At 39.7% G+C, this 26,068-nt stretch overlaps 2 protein-coding genes across 2 annotated transcripts; both read left to right on the forward strand.

The window, feature by feature from the left end:
- Positions 1 to 1,289: 1,289 nt before the first annotated feature.
- Positions 1,290 to 3,479, forward strand: tfpil (tissue factor pathway inhibitor-like). The gene is made up of 5 exons (XM_084687892.1): positions 1,290 to 1,478; positions 1,962 to 2,126; positions 2,584 to 2,646; positions 2,808 to 2,886; positions 3,105 to 3,479. The coding sequence occupies exons 1-5, from the start codon at positions 1,298 to 1,300 to the stop codon at positions 3,160 to 3,162; spliced, it is 546 nt and encodes a 181-aa protein (XP_084544018.1). The 5' UTR covers positions 1,290 to 1,297; the 3' UTR covers positions 3,163 to 3,479.
- Positions 3,480 to 5,260: 1,781 nt separating this feature from the next.
- Positions 5,261 to 25,339, forward strand: LOC146236334 (myosin-IIIa). The gene is made up of 30 exons (XM_084686197.1): positions 5,261 to 5,522; positions 6,131 to 6,196; positions 6,495 to 6,625; positions 8,896 to 8,998; positions 12,168 to 12,270; positions 12,421 to 12,577; positions 13,043 to 13,145; positions 13,486 to 13,611; positions 15,203 to 15,311; positions 15,706 to 15,816; positions 15,894 to 15,994; positions 16,541 to 16,627; positions 17,446 to 17,511; positions 17,632 to 17,745; positions 17,985 to 18,096; positions 18,437 to 18,480; positions 18,649 to 18,714; positions 18,839 to 18,958; positions 20,049 to 20,134; positions 20,251 to 20,298; positions 20,489 to 20,536; positions 20,838 to 20,929; positions 21,784 to 21,963; positions 22,093 to 22,220; positions 22,453 to 22,658; positions 23,159 to 23,248; positions 23,354 to 23,519; positions 23,814 to 24,164; positions 24,622 to 24,685; positions 25,072 to 25,339. The coding sequence occupies exons 1-30, from the start codon at positions 5,421 to 5,423 to the stop codon at positions 25,077 to 25,079; spliced, it is 3,288 nt and encodes a 1,095-aa protein (XP_084542323.1). The 5' UTR covers positions 5,261 to 5,420; the 3' UTR covers positions 25,080 to 25,339.
- Positions 25,340 to 26,068: the final 729 nt, after the last annotated feature.

Below are 26,068 nucleotides of genomic sequence, written 5' to 3' on the forward strand. Positions count from 1 at the left end.
TGAAACTTTCACAATAAGGCAACAGCGCCACGCTCTCAAACAAAGTGAATACAAGAAGATGAACCAATAGTTTAAAAATACTAAATCTTTCCTGTCTTTTAGTTATCACGAGTGCACGTCCGTGATGCAGTCGGTGATTAAGATGTGACACACAGATTTCTGGAACTATAGATAGGGCACAGTAAAGATGCAGTAAGATGTGTCTGACACACGGATATCTGGAATTATAGATACATAGTTCAGTGCCCGTGATGCAAATGATGACAGTTCTTCGGTGGTTTGGTTCTGACATTTCTCAGATCACAACTACAATTCTCAAAATAGGCTACATGTTCAACCTCCACATCATCTAGTCACTTATGCACATCATAAAAGTAAAATCTCATTCTGGTGAATATTTGCACATTTACATAAATCTTATGTGGAAAGTTTCTTAATTAACCTTATGATGATGTTGTATGTGAAAGCACTGGTTCATAGGTTTAACTGTTAATTGTGTTTGTTTCTTGCTCCTCAAATACTATGACACAGAATCAAGAACTGTATTGATTCGTTTGAACTTGATACTGAACTACAATAAAGACCATGTCTTTATTGCTTCGATACTGTCAGTCATTTTCATGTTTTATGATAGAAACTATGAAGTCAGGGGGAAGAGACAGAGACACTCCCTTGTTGTATAACTCTAAAATCCTTGATAAGGGGTCCAAAGGACAGAACTTACCTGGACTAACAAGAGTAGGATTTGAAAAGAGAGACACTTTTACCTCAACGGTAAACTTACGTTTGGGTCTAGCAACGGCAACAAAATGGCAAAAATCTACTTTCAATTGTTATTACTTGGTGTAACACTTTGTATGACTTCAGCTGAAAGTAAGTTTATGAAACTTTTTTTGTATTTGTACCCTTGTGGCTTTGCTTTCATTGTGTTATTGTAACAGTAAGAATTTGCTACCCTTCATTGGCCAAATGTTTAATTTCTAAGATATTTTGTCATGTTAGAATGTTCACATAGACACAAAACATGATCGATTATATATTTGTTTTGTCATATTTAGTATGATGTCTTATTGAAATGTTTGATCACCCAGTTATTGTTTTGTTTGTGTTTTGCCATTTGGGTGAATGTATGGAAGACTGGTGTGTCAAACAGGTGCAAAAGGCTACTTTTAGAACAAAGACCACAAAAAAAGCTTAGGATGTTTACATTTGTATCTAGTAAACCATGCCTGAATGACCTCTGTCACTCCTATGATGCTGACCAGCAGCCATTTTTCTCTTAGACCCAAACTGCAGTATGCAAATGGATGAAGGGACCGGAGAAGAGTCTAAACTGCAGTACTTCTATGACCACGGTACTGGATTCTGCATGCCTTTCTTCTACAAAGGACAGGGAGGGAATGACAACCGATTTCACAACGATAAAGACTGCATGGAGTCTTGCTCCTCCAAGTACAATGATCTGTACCCGGCTGCAGGTAGGCAGACACCCAGCCATGCCCGTGGCCATTTTGTGAGAAGTGAGGTTTAATCAGAAGGGAATCAGAATCAGAATCAGATGTTGATTAATGAGGAATAATGAGGAAGAAGGCGGGAAGGAAGTTAACGTACCAAACTACTTACATTTTAGATTTTGACCTGTACATTGATTCATGTTTTTTGTTTGCAGTAAATGATCAAGTAAACTGTAAACTAAACTCAATGTTTTACCTAGATTGTTTATACAATTAATATCATACTATTTAACTACAGTCTTGCCTGAGAACTATTTTTTCTTTTGCCGCAAAAATGTTTGTTCATTTATAATTTTTTGTATGAGGTTAACTCTTAAATTTTAAATTAAGGCATTACAGTGCACTTATTTACAGTTCGATTTTCCCACACTGTTTATATATTTCAAGTACTGTACTGTGGTCAATGTCAATTTAATCTACATATTTCCTGTTCTTCCTTTCTCCCAGATGCTCTATGTACCCTCAAAAAAGACCATGGCAGCTGCTTTGGCATGCTCCTGAGGTACCACTACAGCCCAGAGGATAAGAACTGTCGTCTATTCATCTACGGAGGCTGCCAGGGCAATGGAAACCGCTTTGAGACCAGAGAGGAATGCCAGGACATCTGCATGGGTTGGTTATCAATGTTTGTCATATAGTGTGTATATTACTATATGACAATATACTAATATATTATATTAGCACATATTAAGAATCTACTGAAAAAAATATATAAATGACTCATAGAGTACTGTGAGGTAAACAAAAGGGTTTTGGTGTATTTTAAATGTTAAGTAAACAAACGTATTGAGGTATTTGCAATTAAAATATTGCAATCTTTCCAATTAAGTCACACATTTTGCACAATTCCCTACTGTACCAGGGATGTCCAACCGGAAACCCACATCATAGCTCTCCAGGAACAGGGTTGGGAAACTGCAATAAACCCACATTATTCAGCCCCTTCCACCTGGCCATGCAGTTGCTCAGTTGTGCAGTTCCTGTTGTATCCACAAGAAGCCTCACCATGACCACTGATAGCATTTTCCTGTATGTACTAATTGAAATGAGGTGTGCTCTTTCTCTACAGCACGATCAGGCAGGATTGGGGCTGGGGCAATCCCTAACCCAGATCAGGCCACCACTGATGCAGGTATGAAATGGTTGAATATACAAATGTGATTGGATTCAATTATACAATTGGATACATTTGGTTAGTTTAAATTGTTCTCAAGGGTTAGGGTTACATGTGAATTTGAACCTATAATTATTTTTGAAATCTTAATCCCTGCTTTTGTTTTTACTCTGTCTCAGGCTTGATTGTGGGAATTCTGGGAGGAGTAGTTTTCACAGTGGCTGTGATCGCTTCTATTGTTCTTGTTGTCAAACAAAAGTAAGAAAAGTGGATGTTTTTGTAATATTTAAAGGCTTAAAGCATGTAAGAAAAGAAGGGAAGGGAACTCACGTTTGCTTTTATACTGTATGCAATCTACAGTACAGGAACAGATGCAGATTTTTGTAATCAATTGGTTTAAATGTAATTTAATAGTAACTCTTGACACTCAGATGACAGAGTAAAACCATAACCAGACAACCTTCTCTCATTTCTAGGAAGGAGAAAGACAACAGAGGAAAGAGACAGCCAGTGCCGGATATTGAAATGAACTAGAGAATATTTTTTACATGCTATCCCCGATCTCTTTGGTATTTCTAAACTTTGTCAAGTCAGTTTTTGTTTACTATGAATACAAATATGACATGCCAGTTTTGAAGGAAATTATGTATACACTGCACTGTTAAGACTATGAGCCAAATTAAGAGCATAGATCTATGTTTAACTTATAAACTAGACATAAAAGATTTTGTACATGCTGATGTTTTGAAGTTGAAACTGGTGTCTGGAAGCAATGGATTGAAATGTATCCTAAACGTATTGATAACATTTGGAAATGACATGATACAAATACTTAATTGTCAGTATATTAATGGATGGATTTATTTCTGATCTGATCTGTACTGTACAAAGGACAAAAATAAATATGTTTTTCAAAACTTGCCTATAATCTTTTTCATATTGGCCTATAAATAGTTCAGGTGTTCCTCGGTCGGTTGTCGGTGTTGAAACGATAGGACAAGAACACTATTCCTACCACTTTAGCCTCTTCGGTTGGTTTCTTGAGGCATGGATATAGCGAGGCGCAAACAAACATTTAGCCTCCTCGGTCAGTTGTGGGTTGTCTGTAGTTCCAGGAATCAGTGTTTGTGTCAGTGGAGATTTTAGACGCTTTTTAGGTGCTCAGCACACCTAAATGTAATCTCAGCACCCCTAAAAATAATAATGAAACATTTAAAAAAAATGCATTATTATGAATTATTAACTTAAATCAGTTAGTGCTCTAACGTAAGAATTTGCTAAAGTGTCTGTTAGTGACAGATGACAATAATAACAACAGGTTTAAAGGGCTTTAAACAGGTATAATATCCAGTGTTGCCATGCACCTTTCAGAAGAGGAGAGAAGAAGTAGGTAGTTAATTTAATGGTGCAGATTTCATTGGGGGCTGAGCCCCCCTAAAGGTCTGATCCTAGAATCGCCCCTGGTTTGTGTGTCTCACCGCCATCTTCATCACGGACTGCATCACAGGCACTTAGCACTAGTTAGTATGAATCTTTTGAAATGAAAATGGTAAGGCAGAAATTAATAAGGGAATTAATTAACAAATTGGGAAATATAAAATATTGCTAGAGAGATTACATAAATAAAATAAACAATAGCCTATACATTTAATACAATGGTCCTCCATAATGAAGATAGGCCTACCGAGGTTAAGTTAATTTCATATTCGACATTCAACATTCGTCTCACATTCGGAAAACGATAGTTTGCAGCATCGGGTTAGGGACCGGGATTGAGCTACTATAGTCATAAAAAATTATGGCTATTATAATATTTCTATGAATATAAAACCTCAAACGGACACCTGAGTATTCTAAAAATGTCTGGTATACTTCCACATCCTTTACTTTTTCAATTAAGTTTGAAATATATATAAAATCGCTATTCTCTGAAAATAGCATGAAATCCTTGTTAATCTTAATAATTTTTTCAAACTTGTGTCAAAAAATCGCAAATTGAAACTATATTATTTTAATAAATGATGGCCTACTTCCTCACCCTTTACCTTTTCAATATATTTTTTTTTAATTATTAAAATGACAGAAAACGTAATAGAAAAAATAATGGTTGTGGAAGTATGCCAGATAATGTTAGAATAGGTGTCTGTTTGAGGTTTTATATACATATTATCATCGTTTTGATGCAAGGGCGGTTTTAGGCACGGTTTTAGGCAAATTTTTCTCAATTGATTAGGTAGTTTAAACCCGGTCCCTCACGCGATGCTGCAAACTAGCGTTTCCCGAATGTGAGACGCATGTTGAATGTCAAATATGAAACTAACTTCACCTTGCTGATAGATATAGGCCTACACATAATGTTTCACTGAATTGCTTTCATTATACTATTTTTATAACAGCTGACATCAATAAAACAAAAAACATCTGACGTATATCAAAACATGTATTTAATCATGAATATCATGAATAATACAGAAGTAAATTAAAGCATTTAGTAGGCTTTATTTCGGATTTATTTCTGGATAAAAATGTAAAGTTTGAAGAAATTGGTGAAAGGGCTCTCAAAGAAAGGGGCGGGAACAAACAAAAACCTTCACAATTTAGCTTTTCAGTTCCGAGGGAGACATAATGTCATTTGAACTGCACTATATGCAGCATACAGTCGGTCACTGCGGTTTAAACTTTGCTGCGGTTCCGCAAGCTGGGGCTTAATGGTCTGCTTATGGTTTCAGTCAAGTTTTGGAACATTGTTGAAGCCTAGCACGTGTGTTTTAAATTCTCCTTAAATTTAAGCAATGGAGGAGTCGCTCTGTGAAGATTTGGCAGCCTTGTCGGACTTAGATGAGAAGAGTTTGTTGGAGTCCCTGACTCGACGTTTTAATCAAGATCGCATCTATGTGAGTGAACAAACAGGCTTAAAATTTCACGTGAACTCTGCTGTTTCACCCACATTTGAAAAAATGTAATTGTTGCCGAAGTCCTTTAAGAAAAACATTAATATTCCGCGACGATAGCTTAATGTTGAGATTTTGTGTTCATAGGATGGGCTACTAAATGTTCTCTTCTTTTTAAAGTGCAGTAGGCTACGTTCCACGTCAAGGCAAATTATAAACCCTTTGCCCTGTCTTTGTATTTGTTACAAAGTGCCATTCATGATGGCTTTGAGATATGGGTAAAAAGAAAAGCTACTACATCTAATTGCACATACTTTTTGACCATACACCGGTTCATTGCAATAGGATTAGCCTACATGATTGCCACTCTATTGCGTTTAGCTCCCAGTACTTTTAAAACGTTGCAAAATGTTTCCAAGCAAAGCTTTTTTTTATCTCCATGTTTTTGAGAGGTGGGTTTAGCAACCAATATTTAGTGAAGGTTTACTGGAATCTCACCGAGGGATTATTTTCTGTTTGTGAAGAATATAAAAGATTTGTATGAAAATACGTCAGCCAGCCGTAAACTAACATGTATTTATTTATTTATTTATTATGCCGCCTTTCGTCAGACCTACATTGGGGACATCTTGGTGGCCATCAATCCCTTTAAATACCTCCCTCTTTATGAGAAAAAAGTAAGTACTCCCACAAGACAAACGGACAGTTCAGTTGAGCGGGCAGGTTCTCCTAAAGGCTGGCCTGTTCATGACTCAGTCTGACAAGGCTAATTCTCCCTTTTGTCTACAATCAAACATTCCTCCCCTGTAGGAATGCTTTTGTCTGGGATATACATCCAGACTTTACAGTATGTTTCGATGAACAACATTTTCCCAGTTCTTTGTATGGTATAAGGAGACATATGCTAATTGTGTAACAAATGAAAAGTGCTAGTTTTATTTCCTTCTCTAACATCTTGCCTGAATCTGGCCACAGGTGTCAGAGAGCTACAAGTGCCATGAGAAAAGTTCACTACCACCTCACATATTTGCTGTGGCAGACAGAGCCTACCAGTCCATGCTTGGACGTCTGGCCACAGAGCCACAGAACCAGTGTATTGTTATCAGGTGGGTGCTACAGTATGATAATGTGAAGAATACTCAAACCAATGCAACTATGTTCTGCCCAGCCCAGGCTTATGCAATCCATTTAATCTCAGTTAAAGCATTATAATAATAATAATGTGACCCTCCCTTCTTTCGCCATAGGGATGGATACAATAAATAATTATAGTAAGAACTTGCAGGTCTACTGTATGAATATGTTGTCAGTGGATTAGCATTGCTGCAGTTGGGCTAGCTGGTGTTTTTTTGTTGTGGTAACAAAAACACCAGTCTTGTCATGTCAGCATGACCTTTCATCTTGAATAGTGGATAAGTTGTTGAAGAAACAGTTTTTCTTGTGTGCCTGGCTAAATTGAGTTTTGTTTGGTTGCACCAGTATTTTTAATCTCCATCAGTTTATTCTTGTTCATTTCCACTTTCCCTTGCTGTCTTGGTCTCATTCTCTACCATTCTTCATCCAGCACTTACTAGCAACCTCCATTCCTCATCATTGTTGGCTCAAGATGTCTCTACAGGAAGAAAAAAAATCCTTACAATTATATTTCTGTAGTTTTATGAAACCATAATTACTTTTCCACTGTAGGAGGGAGGCTTGGTTTGGTTTACAAATGACTCCAGTCTCCAGAATCAAGCAGAGGTTTTCCACTGTAATATGCGAATCTCCCTAAGGATGGAGCTTACACTGAAACACTGCCCTTGCATAAACCTACTGCACAACCACTGTAAACATGGCTGAGGAAAGGAAGTTCACCTCAATGGATTTAGCAGCAGTGAAGAGTTTAGAACCTGCTGTCAAAGGTGAAAGTAAAAGAAGCCTTTCTAAATATATGATTCTGCCTTTAAGTGATATAATACACAAACATAATTTCTTTCTGGCTTCAAAACTGTTAGTGGTGTACTTCATTGTACATGAGCATGTAATGATCAAAAAAGCAGCAGTAACAAAACTCTAAAACGCAGTTCTTCTTTCTGTTCAACATTCCCATAGATTAGCTATGCGTGTGCTGAAGAAAGCATGAGCTGGCCTCAAATCAGATCAACAATTTCGGTGCACTCTTCTACTAAGCAATGTTTCTAATTTAGTTGCTTACTTTCCCTTCTTATCATAGTTCATGTTAACCCTAATCTAAGAGGCCAGTTATTTTTTTACTCTCTCAACACACAAACCTCTGAGGGGAGACAATGCATTTATGCACTGCCAGCCAGAAATGTAAGGGCACCAGCTGAGATTATAAACCCTTTCCGTAAGTGTTGCAGGGAATTTCTATCTGCGGGGGCGGAACAACGACGACAAATCTTTAGTGACATGTAGCTATAAATCCAAGATTTCAATGAGTTAGTATCCCAAATTGGCAGTTGTTTTTAACCAGTAACAAGGTCTACTGAACTAATTTACAAAGGGTCTTCTCATCCTTTGTGATTTTTGTGGGCAGCCTCCAGTTTCTGTCTGGGCGATACGATAGGTTGACCCTAACATTGCATAAACAAAGACACGTTTGTACTTTTCTCCATCCATACATCTGGGTTATTTAGCCTTTCTCCCATTGTGTGTAAAGCACACTGGCCTCTTGGTTCCAGCAGCCTTTGAATGGGCCCTGTCACCCTGGGTAACAACAATGTCACTGACCAATGAACCGGTCAGCCACTCAGTGTGTAAGGGGCTAAAGCGATAGTTGCCATTGGTGATAAAAGGATGTAGTGGTGGTAGTAGTAGTGGTTTTATTTCCGCCATTATTAATATTTTTCCAAAGTATATGCATATATCTAGGTTTTTTTTTTTTTACATACCTATTCCCCTTAGTTGATACTGGCTCTGTCTTACTTCCGACAACCTCTGAACACAGGAAGTTTATGGTATTGTGCATTATATGTTATCAGTGAGGGACTCCCACACATTAGGGACCATGCCCTTGGAATTAAACCATATCACAATTTACCCCAGGCCATGTTTTTTCTTATTCCCTAAGAAGTGTAGTATGCTAAACGTGCTTGTACACACACAAGAAAGCATGTGCACATTGGTGAGCCTCATGTAAAAGAACGTTTTAGGGTGAATTAATATCAATTGTTTATCAGCTTGGTAGGCAAGCATGCATGGCTCTGGTAATTTGGCTGCCAAATTATTTCCAGTCCTGGATCAGAAGCAGTCTCAACTTGTTTGTGAAAACAAGCATGTTCAGGCCTAGCTAGCATGGCATTGTGGATATCATGGTTTTTCTTTTCAATGCATTATTTTAAATGTATGTGTTGTTGTTTTGTTTGTTTTTTTACAGTGGAGAGAGTGGAGCTGGAAAGACTGAAAGCACCAAGCTACTGCTCCGACAGATCATGGAGTTATGTAGGGCCAACTCCCAACTGGAACAACAGATACTACAGGTAGAATATTGTATAAAAATGAAAAATAACCAAGCAGCAATGTAGTCCTCTTACCCTTTATAAGGGTAAGTCATATCAATAGTACTCTAGGGAGCAGGCTGGGGTGATGTGTGAGATTAAGGTGGGTCAGTTTTACAAGTCTGTGTATGTTTGTTAACCATGGTTCACTATTACTGCATGCTTCTCAGGCCTTTAAAGTAAGGCGTGGGTGGTGTCTCTTGAGCTGTGGTCAGCTGCTCTACCACTGAGCTGATTCACGTCCTATCCCAAAATGTTGAGTAATTTACGACAATCCGGTATGTTTGTACTGCCTTTACTCTCAAGTAGATTTTCTGGTTGGACTTGTAGCACTGCCTTACAGGTTGTAACGTGCTTAACATCATCAAGTCCAGGAATGAGTTTTTCTGCATTACATGCAGTTTGTTCATTGACTTTAAGCAGCCAACCAAGGAGTCTTTGGTGGAAAGATTATTGAGGTTCAATATCAAACTGTTAATGGCCTCCGATTAGGTTCATGTCAAAACAATTGCATAGTTTTACGAACCTGCGGTTGTACTTTTTCTTTTGAACCATTTATGCTGTTGTAAAGAGGAATTGTATTATCCTTAGAAGGAAATTGGACACTATGGAGATTTGCTAGATGAGATGTAATCCTAAAACGGAACTGCCCCCGTCTTTTTCTGTCTGGAATTTTAGCTCAAGGTTTGCTCCAAGGCTATGTAAACAAAGTAGTTTATATGGATTAAGGCTTGTACTATTCTCCTATCTCATGTCTTTCTGTACATTTCCCATAAAAAAATGTAATACAAACATCAACATTAACTTTGGATTTTTGATACATTGGCGACAACCCATTGGGAGGAAAGGGAGATTATTCTAGCCCCTTTGAACCTCAAATGCAATTCGAACCTATGGATCTCTATATTTGAGCTGTACCTAACACTCAAACCTATCACTCTTCTGAGTCAACCAATAGCTCTTTCTCTAACCCCTTTAGTTTCAACCACTTGATACTGACTTGGTATTTCACAACAGAATGTTTTTTGCTTCTGTCTTTACATCCCATAGCTTCCCTGTTTGTGTTTGGTAAATAGTCTGATGACTGATGACTCTCCAGTCTTCATTTTAGCATGACTTTGTGCAAGGAGAAATTCTCAGTAGGAGAGGAGAAATTTTGAGTGAGTGTGGAAAGTTCCAATGGCTCTTCCTAGAACATGCATTTAAACTTCAGTTGAAGTGAGTTGTTCCATGGCTGTGAGCTACACTGCTCGGGGGTCAGGAACGTGTGTGTTTACACACACTACATCTACAGCCTTTATGTAGATGGTGAGTACGTCATTTCATTAATCTGAGGTAGACATTATGTAGCCAAATACTATAATAAACCTAACTGAATGTCTTCCAGCTAATTCAAGGGAACACTAGACATTTCAGACCAGTGCATATACCTTGCTCCCTTGCGTACCTTAGCACAAAGTCACAGAAGGAGTGGCTAGCATGACACATTCTTCCAGTATAGTGGAGTTGTTAGGGAGTAGGCCTTTTTGCAATTTCAAGTTTTCCATGTCCACCTACTGTTTACTGGTTTTCTGTGTTCTTTTGATCTGAACCAAGCTCAGTTGCTTGGCCCATATAAACTAGCTTGGATAGGGCCAGTTCAGTGCTTCCCCTAGGTTTACAGCTTTGGGGGGGGGGGTTAGGGTTAGGGACCCCCGCATCCACGGAGGTGGTTACGTATACGTGAGAGTAAAAATAGGCCCTGGACTTTGATCCAGAACGGCCCCTGTATACGCCACCACAGCTAACCTGCTAATGCATGCACATTCTGTGTTTGCTGCAGCACCCTCAGCACACCTAGTTCCTGTGGCCATGGGTATTTCCTCTCCACTGAAATCCAAAACTCAGCCAGTGTCTTGGCTGAGAACGCTGCCTTTAACGTTCGGTTGCTTGACAGTTCAACTCATGCGTCCTCCTGGTTAGATGTCAGATGGTTTGCTGTATTTACAGTGAATGGAAAATCATAAGGCTGTTGGTTTTTTTTTATTTGCATGCATTAATTTAACTACTAAGTTGTTAGATTTGTGGCTAAAATATACAATTTATAATTGTTTTAAAATGTTCCTTGATTTCTGGAAATCATCTCGCGACCCCCATTTTGGGAACCACTGATAGACAGAAATGTCTCTATATGACCTTGTATGACTGTTTAGCTTGTGTTCTGCTCCTCTCTCTTACCAACCTTCTCTGGAGGAGGGGATCCCTCTCTGAATTGCTCCTCCCAAGGTTTCTTCCATTTTTTTCTCCCGTTTGGAGTTTTTCTGGGAGTTTTTCCTTGTCTTCCTAGAGGATTTAGGTTGGTTGAGGGGCAGTTCTATGGGCGTATGTGAAGACCTCTGTGACATGCTTGTGTCTAAAAAGGGCTATACAAATACATTTGATTTGATTGGAAATGACATGCCGTTGTGTAAAAAGATAAATAACATAAGGCAATTTAGTTTGTTTAATAAAAGAGCAAGCTATAGACCTGTTTTATAGGAAAGGGAACCTTAAATGACTTATTTTGTGATCTGGTGCAATATAATAACTTGACCTTACAGGGAGGGGGGGGGGGTGCCACATTTCCACACACATTTTCAGTGAGGAGGAAATCCTGTGTTACTGGTTTAACTTGTGAAAATATGTTCTGCAATATCTTCAGACACATAACTGTTCTATCATCTGTCTTTAATAGTGCAGTATAACGAGGTAAGAAACGTGCTGAAGTACAGATTAAATAGTTAAAATGCGAAATGGTGTAGTGCAATAAACCTAAGTGGAAGGTTACTGAGGGGGGTCAGCGCTTGAGTCCAAAGTTCACAAAGTGGACAGCTGAGGGAAACCTACTGGAGTGGTAACAGAGGGTTCTGTAACACTTTCCCGATGGACGGAGAGTATGGACTATATGGTTACTCCATAGGTTGTACTTAGTTGATCAGTTTATATTGAAATCAATTTGTTCAAGTGTTTCCATAAATCAATTTGTTCAAGTGTTTCCAAAAGCGTTTTACTGTGTTTAAAAAAAGAAAAAAAGATTCCAGCCACGTTACTAGGCTCCAGACAGTTATTTCCAGCCATAGTACTACAATCTGAGTTCCTCTACTTTAATAATGTTGTGTTTTGTCATCCTAAGGTAAACCCTCTTCTAGAAGCTTTTGGCAATGCCCAGACGGTCATGAATGACAACAGCAGTCGTTTTGGAAAATACATTCAGCTGCGCTTCTACAACTCTTCAGGTGGGTCACATTTTTGTGTATGGACCATGTGTTGATCGTGTGTTCGAGTGTGTAAGCAGCTCTCTGTGTATGCCTACCAGTTGTGTAAGCTTTCTTCTCCCTTGGTAGTCTTATTGTATTTGTCGTCACTGCATGTCTCGGTCTCAACAGTTAAAGGTGCCAAGATCAACGAGTATCTGTTGGAGAAGTCTCGCGTGGTCCACCAGGATGAAGGAGAGAAGAACTTCCATATCTTCTACTTCATGCTTGCAGGCATCTCACCAGATGACAAGGAGATGTACGGCCTTCTGGATCCTACACAGTACAGGTGGGTCACAGCCTAGGGTTGGGCGAAAGGAGCACATTTTCCTAATTCAAAATGTTGTCAACGGTCACTGCATCTATCGCCTAGGTGATGGTAGTTTATGCTGCTTAGAAAGGAAGCTTGTGTGAATGCATCAAAGACAGTTCTGTAAGACTGGTATGCAGGGTTTCCTGCAGTACTTTTCAGTTAAGGCGGCCACCTAAGCAACACAGTTTTGCAAAAAACTATGTTTATTTTTATTTTTTAACAGCAATATCCGCCGTGTTACTCTGTCCTGTTTTCTCCCTTCCATTCCAAAATGCCAGTCTCCCTTGTCTGCATTAGTCTATCGCACAAACCAGCCCCCCCTCCATTAGTCTGTTGCATGCCTGTGCAGGTTTGTTTGTATATATATGTTGGCTGTCTGGAAGTGATACTTTTTTGTCTATAGAATATGTACAAAAATGAACAAATAAGAATGTGTGTTAGGTATCTGGACGGACGCTTCGGTTCTGAAGATATGGGGAGCAGGTGGAACGAGAAGTATCGCGAGGTGTGCAACGCCATGGATATGGTGGGCTTCGAGGAACAGGTAAAACCTCAGACAACTGGGTATTACAATCTTCACTGTTTTCACAAATGCCGAATTGTACTGTATTAGGTACCTTTGTACATGTGCGGTACCATGTTTCCCTTGTTGTGTTTGTTGTTTCCTCATAGGAGCTGCAGTAGGTGAATAGTTCTTGTGAATGAGGACAATTATTTTATTATTTTATAATCTGCCATTATTTTATAATCTGCCAAATCTTGTTTATCATGTATTTTTCTATTGACAGTTTTGTATTTCTGAAAATAGTGAATCAGTCAATTGATTTCCTTGAATGATTGATATGCTTGACAAATGAAAGATCTGTATTTTGTCGTCTATCCAGGAGAAGGTGGACATGATGACCATTCTGGCAGGAATCCTGTCTCTAGGCAACATTATGTTTGAACCCACCGACACAGACGGTGTCAAGGTCACAAACAAGTCCATGGGCTGGCTCAAAGCTACTGCTGTAAGTCACGCTTTACAACTTTCAGTCAGTCTAGCTTTCTTAGGCTGGTTGGAATACTAAGGTTGTTTAATTATATATATATTATATTATGTTTTGTGGGTGGGGGGTAAACTTGTTGGGATAGTTTAGTTTATTTGGTTGATTAGTTAGTTGGCTGAGTTTAGTTTAATCTAAAGCTGCCTCCATATTCTTCTTAATTCTCTTTGGATTTGTATGGGATGATTTGGTAAGATTTGGGGATTTATTAGAAAGGTTAAGTCCTGTGATTGCTACTTATTCTCCCATTACATTTGTCATTCTTTTGTTATCAGACACACCTTGTTCTGTTGAACATAAATGGTGTTCCCTCCATGTTTTTGCCTTCATAACTTCCTCTTTCAATTTGATCCAAATGGTAGTGCATTTTATTATACATAACAACACAGTTTACCCGACAGTATATGGTTGGTTGTAAAATGTTTCAAAGGTTGGTGTTAGATAAAGGGAGGATGGTTTCTGTATGACATTTTGACATATTCGTCATCTGCAGCAGTCATGCGGTGAATGAAGGGTGTGTGCTCGAATACCAGATGTGTGTGTTTATGTAGAGTACACCAATAACAAAATGAAAAACCTTTACATTGAGTGTACATTGGGTAAAGATTATTGTTGACTTAATTATTACAGTCCTCTACCCGCATATTGATCTATAATCTTTCCATCTGAAAAGTATTTGTGCAAACAATGTACATACCAATTTGTCTATTTAGCACATACTTCATAGTGTACCTTTAGCACGTGTTTTTGCGAATGTGTTCATCAGCTATTGTATAGTGTGCTAGAAAACATGAAACCCTATTTAACAGGTAACCATGTGCATGCCTGATCACAAACCCATTCTACAACCATTAATGAATCACTGCCCTTCCCCCTCTACCATCCACACCCTTTTTAAAGCAGAGCTTGAGCCTCATCTGGCTTGGTCTGATAAGACAAAATACCCATTAAAGGTCACAAGGCTATGTTGGGAGAGAGGCACTGTGAACAACACTTCTAAGATTAAACTGGATCAGCCAACCCTTGTCCACACCTTGCATTTCGTTGTATGGAGCAGAGAGAGAGAGAGTAGTACTTTCTTCATGCCGGGGAAAATGGCTGTTATAGCTTTATTGACAAGCATAATACAAAATATACATGTGATACAAAATATACAATGTTGCAGTAAAATGAGTCGCCAGAATGTTTGAGGGCTCTTTGTTCCTACTTCTCTCTGGGTAACTGTTGCACAATGTGTATTCTATTCCTTACAAGTAATGACTCACAGTACAAGGTAGTAGTTAATTAAGCAATATGACATGATGGATTGCATTATTGATGAATATCAGCAGATCTGGGATCCGTGAGCGTGTGTTCAACAATAATGCACAACCTCAAGTTAGAAGTAGCAGGGTAAAGGTTTCAATAGTTGGAAGGCGTCAGATAATGTTAGCAGTAATAGCAAGGCAGTGCAACATGTTGTGAAATAAACATAATCTTCATCATCTTATTGTGGAAAGGGCTCATGGAGCGTGTTGACAGTCGTGTGTGTGTGTGTGTGTGTTTGGGCTCCCAGGGTCAGTTTGGGGTTCAGGAGGAGGAGCTACTGAGGAGTTTGACCTGTACCCTGACCATGACCCGAGGTGAGGTCATCCGTAGACTTCATAACCAGCAGCAAGCTGAAGGTGAGAACCAAGACAGAATATTTTCAATGTCAGCATGTTAAAGGAGTATACTTACAACAGTCCCTCAATGATTCAATTGCCCTAGTCACTGGGGCTGCCCAAGAGCACAGTTCTTTTGTGAAACTGATCCCAGAGGGTAATGGGATGGTATTTGCATAGCTTTTAATGTTTTTCCTTCTGTATTTGACATAATTTATGTGTTCTGCATGTCTAGATGGATACATGCATTATCTAAGATATAATTGTCTGGGGGCATGTCTCACATAAGTAACTTACAAACTATGGACAAATTGTCTCTACCATGCCCAATTTGCTCGACCAGAGTTGCAAATTGAGATGTCATGTTTGTCACAAATGCTGCTTTAAAGTTTTGTTCATGTTTTTGCAAATGCAGATGCTAGGGATTCCATAGCTAAAGTGGCCTATGGGAGAGTGTTTGGTTGGATAGTCAGCAAGATCAACGAACTTCTGGCACCTAATGTTGATCATGAGATGCATGAAATAGGTGAGTTTATAAACCTTCAAAAAGTTTCCTTTCTTTTCAGTATGGAGATATTCCACTAAAATTTGTATTTTTTCCAGGTATTCTTGACATTTTTGGATTTGAAAATTTTGCTGTAAACCGTTTTGAGCAGCTTTGCATCAATCTGGCGAATGAACAGTTGCAGTTCTTCTTTAACCATGTAAGTATAAATAGAAGCAGCAGATGGAAGTTGCCCTGTTATTAAGGGACCCAGCCATGCATGCTTTAACTGTCATTTTAGAAAGACTTGAAAAGATTTGTTACAACCCAAACTCTTAAACAAAAGCTTATGACCTAAAAAACTATAACAAATGTGCGTGTAACACAGGCCGTGTGTGTGTAGATATTGATGCTTTTTAGTTTTAAGGTGAGGTAACAGGTGTGTTCACGTATACATAAACATTATACTAGTATCTTCACCACTGCCATTAATCACCACAGAAAAATGCTGTGCAAGTACCCGCATTTTCAGTCAGCTCTATACCACTGCACTAATGCATGTCCTACAGTACAAACAGGCCAGACAACAATTACACCCAGCTGTATCCTTACTCCCTAACCCACCTCTATGTTCTTATTGCATCAGTCCTTTGTGAACCCTCTGTTTTGGACCAGAACATGTTAATCAGAAAAGGGGATGTTAGTTTAATATCTTTACTTTTGGGTCAAGCATAACCATGTCATGATGGTGTTTTTTCCTCTTCAGCATATCTTCCTGATGGAACAGAATGAATACAAAGAAGAAGGGATCCAATGGGAAAACATTGCCTTTAAAGACAACAAACCTATACTGGTTAGGGATGCTCAACACCATCTTTATCTTCACCTCTTATGTTTCCTTTCTCATACTCATCTGCACCTCATTTCTTTTCTTGTTCTGTTGCAACTTCTGTCATTCTACTAATAGCTCACTGTGCTTTTCTGTCTCTCTGCTGACAGTATGATTTAGTTTACATCACGTACACAGACACAGAAGAGGCCATATGCAAACATACCAGAAGTTTGTGTATGTTAATTACCTGTATCTAGAGGGGAGACACTTGTTTAATTTGTCAAACACTATTTATCTACCCATAGCTTAGCTGAAGCCACATGCTAGACAAATTATTGTTGAATTTGGTTCGCTCAAGTTTGCATATATTTCATTGGTTGTCAACAAATGTCTGTGACCAGCTGCTGTTGTACCCTAAATGATGTCCCTTGCCTCCCTGTAGGACGTCTTCCTCACAAAGCCCCTAAATGATGTCCCTTCCCTCCCTGTAGGACGTATTCCTCACAAAGCCCCTAAATATGTCCCTTCCTCTCCCTGTAGGACCTCTTCCTCACGAAGCCCCTAAATGATGTCCCTTCCCTCCCTGTAGGACGTCTTCCTCACAAAGCCCCTAAATGATGTCCCTTCCTCTCCCTGTAGGACGTCTTCCTCACAAAGCCCCTAAATGATGTCCCTTCCTCTCCCTGTAGGACGTCTTCCTCACAAAGCCCCTAAATGATGTCCCTTCCTCTCCCTGTAGGACCTCTTCCTCACAAAGCCCCTAAATGATGTCCCTTCCTCTCCCTGTAGGACGTCTTCCTCACAAAGCCCCTAAATGATGTCCCTTCCTCTCCCTGTAGGACCTCTTCCTCACAAAGCCCATCGGCATACTTTCTCTCCTGGACGAGCAGAGTGCCTTCCCTCAGGTAACCTTGCTAAATGTTCTTCAAACAAAGCGTGGCATGCAAATATGACGGTGTTTTCATTTGAACAGAGGAGTGATTTACACGGACACTCTTACCACCCTCTTTCTTCTTCTTTGTTAGGCCTCAGATAAAAACTTTGTGGAGAAGCTGAACAGCAAGTTCAAAACCAGTTCCCACTACGAAGTGGTGCGCAGTCACAGCCCACTGTTCACCGTGGTGCACTATGCTGGGAAGGTGACAACCATTTGCTACTACAACAAATCATTTTAATTGGGGGAAACATCCCTGCAAATGAGATTTCTGTATTTTGTTATCATAAATTATTTTCTTTGTCGTCAATATACAGTATGGGGTATTGTATAATGTCTCGACGGTTAGGAAAAAATGTACTTTTGCAAGGCAAAAATGTATTTGTGTTCAAATAATTTGTTGTGTGGGATTGTTCTTCAGTGATTTGTGTGTCCTTTCCTCAGGTCCAGTATAACGGGATGGGTTTCCTGGAGAAGAACCGAGACACTATTCCAGCCAGTATCAGAGGACTCTTTATCAACAGTGTTACTCCTCTCCTCAGTGTGCTCTTTGCAGGTGAAAATGAGAAGTTGGAGGGGTTACTTTGATTCAGAGTTCAATCTCTAAAGGTTATTTATTGAAAATAGTATTGTACTGATATAGTTCCCCTTAATTTAGACTGTGTGTGTGTTTAGCTGAGGTACTATGATGCTATCATACACTACTCATTTGTATTGTATAGCTACAGTGAACTGTAGGATGCACACACATCCCTGCATGTGTTTTTACTGGGTCAATGAGTCAAATGTAGACCAGAGGTATAATTTGTATTTCTCTTTGCTAAAACTTTAATTATTATAAGTTTGGTGTCTTGAACTCGAATCACGTGTGATTTCATATTCCATGTGTTTTTCAGCCACCATATCCAGAACAGGGACTCTGATGCCCCGCAAAGCAAAGGTGGGCATTTTTGTTGGTCTCATTTCACAGAGGAAAGCATCATATGATAGTGTGTGTAGTAGAAATCAGACTGGCTGGAAACTAGTAAGTAGGCATCAGGGGTTATTGTGAGACGTTCTTAACTTCCTTGTTTCTTAATAAACAGGTCTTGTTTTTATTTCCTTTCAGCTCCAACAGAAAGAGGATGACAACTTCAATTCTACCAGGAAGCATTCTGTAGGGGCTCAGTTTAAGGTATGGCAGGAATTAAAACCAATCAATCTGTCACAGATTTCAAAGCCATGTGCAAGTTTGCATTTCCATCACATGCCTCCAATTGCAGACAATCAAGGATAATGAAACCCTGTGCATTCTCTAGCATTCCTTGGCTGTGCTGATGGAGAAAATGTTTGCCGCCAATCCTCACTTTGTTCGCTGTATCAAACCCAATGGCAGTAAGTTGCCAGATCAAGTGGACAGCAAACTAGTCATGGACCAGGTGAGGAACAAAACACATTTTAACACCAATCCTCACTACAATACCATTACTATACAACAGTACAATACATAGGTTTGTCTTGGGCCATATATCAAGTTCAAAATTATACTGTAGAGGTGGATTAAGCAGCAACCAGGGACATTTTTCAGTGGCCTTTTAGCTTCCCTTAACCTGATGGACAGGTGAAGCTTGTTTTTGAGCTGTCTCTTGTCCCATTGTACTGTAATGACCGACATCAAATATCTTAATGACTCAATTAAGTATATATTCTAGCCTTTTGGATACACGTTCTTTCATTCTCAACATAGTTAACCCTTTTAAAACTATTAGATTTACCTGGTTTCTTCAAATATATTTTATGACCAACCGTGAGGGTGTAGGTCACTCCACCATATAGTTGTGTTTTCACTGTGCTCTGTAAGGAAAGTAATCAGTGGCTGGTAAGCCAGACAGTCAGCTAGCTTGCTAGGTCACAGGGTTTCCAGTTGGCTGGCTGTCTGTTAATGTCAATGGAATTCTGCCTCAGGAGGTTCATCCTTAACACAGCGAAGAGGGGACATTGTTCTCTAAACATTTTAGTGTATAGCCTGTAGGGGTGTTGTCTATTAGTGTCATACATGGTGTTAGAGGTCCTGTAAAGTCATTCTTCTTATTAAAGTATTATTATTACAGTTCTACTTCTTATTAAAGTATTAGATACTCCTTACATTGTTTTTTCAAGATCTGTAGCGCATGAGAATGCAATTATAATTTAGTCATGTACCCCTGATTCAGCTCTACAGCTTAATACACGTCAGTCAAAAAGTGTCATGTGTCTGTCACTGATTTGCGGCATATTTTTTACTCTTTATTAAGCAATTGTTAAAATAAGACAACCCCAACTGCTTTCTGATCTCTTTGAATTGACACTGTGCTATATGGCCACCTGCTGTTCAGAACTTGCATTGCACTCATAAATGGGTGTATGGAAATTGAATGCAAAATATGAGCGGTGGTTTCAGTGCTGTGCTTAAATCAGTGCAGATATTTTAGTAAGTGCCAGTGGCTATTTTGTAATGTTGATGTGAACCACACATCTTCTATTTTGCAGTTGAGATATAATGGCTTAATGGAGACCATCAGAATACGAAGAGATGGATTCTGTTGGAGGCCCACCTTCCAAGAATTTGCAAAGAGGTGTGTGTATGTGTGCATGAGTGAGAGAAGGAGTTCTATATCTCTGTGTATGTAACATGGGTGGTGTAACACTGACATGCAGGTTTGTTATCACACTGAGTCTCCTTCTCCTGCAGGTACAACATCCTGCTAGTAAAACCTGATTTACCGCTGACTAAAGAAAGGTACGCACTTCATTACATAATGCATAAGGATAGATGTACTCTTTGTATTTTGTGGAAATGTGAGGATGTAATGGTAGCCTAAACTAAAACATGGAGGCTTACTTTTTCACAGTGCACTTTGTTTAGTTGAACACAAAATACAGACTGGTCTCAAAGTTACTTGACCCTTTTTTTATTGTTCTTTCCTCAGTTGCATGTCTATTCTTAATACTACTGAGATCCGTGGCTGGAAGTGTGGGTAAGAATGCCCTAGACACCTATTCAATGTTAATATGGGTATAAATGTAATTGTTTTGATTTCAGTAACGTGTCAGCAGCTGACTGTAAAAAGTGTACAAAAGTGTTTTGCTGCACATACAGATTGATTGTCAGTTTATTATCAAGGTTCACAATTTACAATAACCCTTTGATTAGATGAGTGGAGGTAATCCTATGCACCAATCCTCTGCACTACATAAGAAGTCATGCTACTTTTAGTATTTATATTTATTTATTAAATCTTCTCTTTTTCCTTCCTCTGTCTCTCTATGCTCCGATAGTTCGTCTCGTCTGTTCTTTAAGCACTGGCACCAGGACGACTTGGCCAGGCTGCTGGAGAGACTGGGCAGAGCAGCCCTCATCATCCAGAAATGTAATGAGCCTCCCAAGCACATGATAATGTTGTCAATACTGTAGAACAGGGCTGACCAACCCTGCCCTGAAGATCTGTTGTCCTTTTCATTTGAACTTAAATCCAGTACACCCTATTCTAATAATGTGCTGGTTGACAGCCGTAATCATGTTTGTCACAACTGGGGTTGGAGTGAAAGGTTTTACAGAAGGGTCTCCAGGATCTCTCCAGGAGCAAAGTTTGTCAGCCCTGCCATAGAGCATGCTTTTGCCCTTTTGCCAATAGATGCAATGCTTTTGACATGAATGCAAATCTTTAGAAATGAACTCGTAATGATTAATATTTATGTACTTTTTAGAAACAAATGTAATACTGTGTACATATATGTACTTGCAAAAGTTCATCTTGTACGTTTATGGCTTTGTTTATCGTTTGGTAAAAAAGTGCTCAACTGCCAGTCAGACACTGAAACCAGTCAGTGTAGTTTTATCGGCTTTGTGACTGTGAACCCTGAAGGTAAATCTCTTTTCTGATGTGTACACTCTAGTGAAGACTTGAATGAAAAAGCACATGATGGGACATGATTGCACAAAGAGACTGTGTACCCAGATTGAAAAACTGTTACCCTGGCATCTAGTCTTGGCAGACTTAAAGACTATTGATATTTTGATCGAACATCACCACCATTACTCAATGGTGGTACAACAAACAGCAATGTATACTCATGCACTTGCTAGTAGCACTAAAACTCAAAGATCCTGCAGGGTCCATTTTACCATCTGTGATTGTATGGGAGGCACTTCAGATTAGGAGATAACTGTCCACTCAATTTCTCTTAAGCAAAAACCAAACTATAAATTGTCTATTTTCTGCAGACTACCGCACTTTTTGCTGCAGGAGGATTTACCTGGCTCTGCTGGTGGAATTGCGCAAACAGAGACAGGCCCAAAGAGAGGGGGAGGAAAGGGAAGCAAGGGAGGAGGAGGAGAGGAGGAGGACAATATTGCTGGAGGAGGAGATAAAGAAGCGTCTGCAAATGGAGCAAGAGAACAAGAGTGAGTTTTTTTTCTTGTCACTCGTAGTCTATCTCTGTATCACAGAGGAAATGATCAGGAATATTGGTAGTATTGATATCAGTAACAAAAATAGAATTGGTTTGTTGCCTTCCTGGGTGTGTTTCCCAGGACCAGCCTCTCCACCTGTCCCCCTGCCCAGGAGCAAAAAGCCCCAGCCAAAGCCTCGCTCCATCCTCGTTGGGATCAGGGGACCCAAGGTTGCACCTGTTCCTCGACCCCGCAGTAAAATGTTAGAGGTGAGTTGAGATTATAGACCGTGGTTAAGATACAAGATTTAAGATCAAAATAGCAGTGTGGTGGTGTAACATATCAACATGTAACTCTCAACCACTGGCTTGCCACTTCCGCCCTTTACAACTCTTGTAAAGAATGACATCCTAACCTATCACATCAACCTCCATGAGTTTCTGTTCAAAGTCTTCCTCTTCTGTCTGTTTTGTTTCATATCGGTCATTGTCCCTCACCAAGGCCACTCCCTTCGACAATGCTTTGGACGGTCCGTTAAACACCCACATGGCTGAGCTGGTTGGAGAGGCAGGGAGCGTAGAGGAGCGGGCGAGGGAGAGGAGCACAAAGAGGAGGAACACCATTCGCTGGTTTAAGGAAACGCAGGCACGTAAGGTGATGCGCGACGGTGCCTTCCCGGGCTGGTTCCATGGCATGATCACACGCAGGTGAGAGACAGTGGAGGGTGACGAACAAAGGGTTTAGTCTGTCTCTTCATTAACGGAGTGACCGTTCAGTTCTCAGTTTTGTAATCTGCAAATTGGGAGAGAACCAGATCTCTGACAATAGATGAACACCAGACTTTGATCTCAATCATGTCTCTCGCACTGAAGGCCAGCGGACAGTGTTCATAGTGAAAAGGGAAAAACAAAGAACATACAGCCTACAGCTGTATGTTATTGTAGACAGGCGGATATTACATCATAGAACTGTGACTGTCATCAGAACACAGTCGGTTACAGTAGCAACACATACATATGAATGGGTAATAAGACAGAGGATTGAACAGATGATAAGGTAATAGCTGATTTTGATTAAAATAAGCACATAGGAAATCCCAGTTTTTCCACAGGGTTCTTCAGATTCAGTGTGAGAATTCAGTGAACAGACAGTTCATGGTTGCTGTTTAGTTTTAACTGTCATTGGTCGGTGTGTCTCTGATTTATAGACAATCTGAGGACCTGCTGACAGACAAGCCTGTCGGATGTTTCCTGATCCGAGTGGGACAAAGCCGAAAGGGTTACACACTGTCATACAGGTAAGGCTAAAGGTAACACACACACTGTCAAAAACACTCCTAAAAAGCTTTTGGGACCAAACCCTATTACCCCATGACATGTGACTTCTTCCTGTGTCCAATCAGAGGGGAGAACCGCTGCAGACATTACATGATTGACATGCAGTCCAATGGGAAGTATGTGATCCTGGGTGAGGACCGTGCCCACTCTTCCCTGCCTGACCTGGTGGAATACCACAGCCACACTGGCATCAAGCCCTTAATGGAACTGCTCACCAGCCCCTGTGGACAGGTGGGGTCTATACTTTTATACTATTCTATACACACGGTTATGATGTGTGCTGTGTGTTTATACAGTCTATTCTTATTTATTCCTTTTAGTAAATGTTTCTTGGAAGATGGGGGTATAAAAAATAAAGGGTATGAAAAAAAATAAGAATTCAGTGTTTCAATTTTCTTTAAGTTTACTACCTGGTTCCCTACTCAAACCCATGGGCAATATAAACAACTTCTTAGGCCTCTTTGGACCAAAACCATGACAAATAATGACATCAACAACTATTAATTGTTCATGTGTTTTTTCCAGATGTGTGACCAGGAGCCAGACTATGAGGAGCTGAGGGGCATTCACCCCTTCTACCGGTCCCTCGAGCCTGGGGAGGAGTTGGAGGAAGAATCCCGACCAGACCAGATCCACCAGGAGTTTCAGCGTCTCTTTATGCCCCCAAGTCAAAATCCTAGTTCTGACAACCGACCTCCGGTCCTTCGGCGCATTTCTGACCGCAGACATAGGATGGAAGCTCAGGGAGAGAGCTGGGAGGGAAGACTCCAGCAGGGGAGAAGTGTTGGAGGGGATGAGGGTGAGAATAAGAGGACATTTCCCAGGCTGTACCCATCTATAAGGCTGGCTATGCGGGAGATTCAGCATGTGCAACAGGTGAGATATTGTGATCGATAAGCCTTTTCTACAGGGATCCATAATATAATATATTTATATATCTGAGAAATCCGCCAAAGCGACTGAGAAACTGTAATACAAGCCAAGGAGCCTCAATAGAGGGTTATTATATTGAAGCCACATTCTGTGAGCTGCATAAACACTTGCATCCGACATGTCAGTACAAGTGCCATTGCGCAATTTACCAATAAAGTTGCCACCGCAATTTTAGAGCAACATGATGTAGGACTACAGGTCTTGCTGGGACATGTCTTTCAATATTCCAATACAATATGTTCATTTGAATTTGCTGATTAAAAGCAACTTTGAATTGGTTAGGTATCAGTAAACAATTAAGTTCTTCTTTTATTTTTAAGCCCATTGGGGTTGGAAAAGAAATGTGGTTTAGTGGTGTCTAAATATCTCTTTCCTGCCCTTTTATCTCTCTCCTTCTCAGCACTTCTCAGGTGGTCTGGATCAGTCCTCTATCCCTCACATTACACCTTCCTGGAAGAGGCCTGGTAGGTCATGGGACAGAATTTTTGTGCGCCTGCATATTTGACTGAGTTGCATTTGTTATGGCACGCTGCTCAGTATAAAAACCGCCCACCCGCAGCATCTAATTGCTAACTTTTTGGTGGCGTAGCTGGATAAAGCTTTGTTTGAGAGGTAATCATTGCATGTGTGAGTCAAGAGGACCCTAGTTTGAACCCCAGTGTGGGCAAGAAAGGGAGGAAACAATACTGACAAGCGATGAAATCAGTTACACATGCACATGTTGGCATATTCACATCTAATCCTACCTCGTCTTGAATGCATTGATCTGTTCATGATAATTCAGTCAATTAAGGCATAATACAGTAAAGAGAAACATATTTTTCATGTTGTATTCATTTGTTTCTTGCAGATTCCTAATCCACAGGAAGGAGTATTTTAACTCATGGCTGCTGTTCATTGATATAAAAAAACGAATAACCTTGACAATATTCTGTAATGCCTCAACACTTCTGAACACATTTTATGGAAAAACCTCCAAACAAATAATAGTATTTTAATTTTTCAATTTTACTGGTTGCTGTTTTAAATGTAAAGATCATTTGTGTTTTAGCTGTTTATTTCTTTATTTAAATGTAAATTAAGTTATTACATGTACTGAATAAACATGTTTTAAATTCCTATTCCTATGTGTCTGCCTGAGTGCCCATTCATCTGATCACCTCACAGCAAGAGCTCCAAGGTTGTTTGGGGCAGTGCACAGGTGGGCCATCTTTGAGGCCTGTCTATGTGGAGTCTACCTTCTCCCTGCTCACATGGGTCCCAATGTTATAGAATTTGCACTGACTGAATCGAAAATGTAATGAAACATGTTCCTGCAGGGATGGTGTTTTAATATTTGCAATTTCTAAAATTGCTTTTTCGATTCCTCATTATGGGGTATTTTGTTCAAATCATTAAAAGCCTTAAGCCTTTCAATGAATATCATTTTAAATTAACACTGAACATTTTTGAAAAACTGAACATACAAAATATCCAATATACATAATACAAATATCCAAAGGCTGTGTGTTAACATTTACATTTTGGCATTTAGTAGACACTTCTATCCAAAGCGACTTCCAGGAGAGAGTTTTACAAAAGTGCATAGGTCACTGATCATAACAACGAGATAGCCCCAAACATTGCGGGTAGCCAAACATGAAGCATACATTGTGAAACCAAATAAGTCCCAAAGGGAAGAACAATAAGAGCATGGAGTAAGACAAGTTACAATTAAACAACAAGAACCTCAAAAGTGCAAGAGTGTACCTGTGGAAAAAGCAAGCAACAATAATGTATTTCACAGCGAGTACAATAATTTTAAGACAGTTGCAACAAGTCTCTCAATAAGAGTCATTGTGATCCTG

The sequence above is a fragment of the Hypomesus nipponensis genome, chromosome 22 (genome assembly GCF_054491055.1).
Source record: "Hypomesus nipponensis isolate SF chromosome 22, ASM5449105v1, whole genome shotgun sequence".
Classification (NCBI taxonomy): Eukaryota; Metazoa; Chordata; class Actinopteri; order Osmeriformes; family Osmeridae; genus Hypomesus; species Hypomesus nipponensis.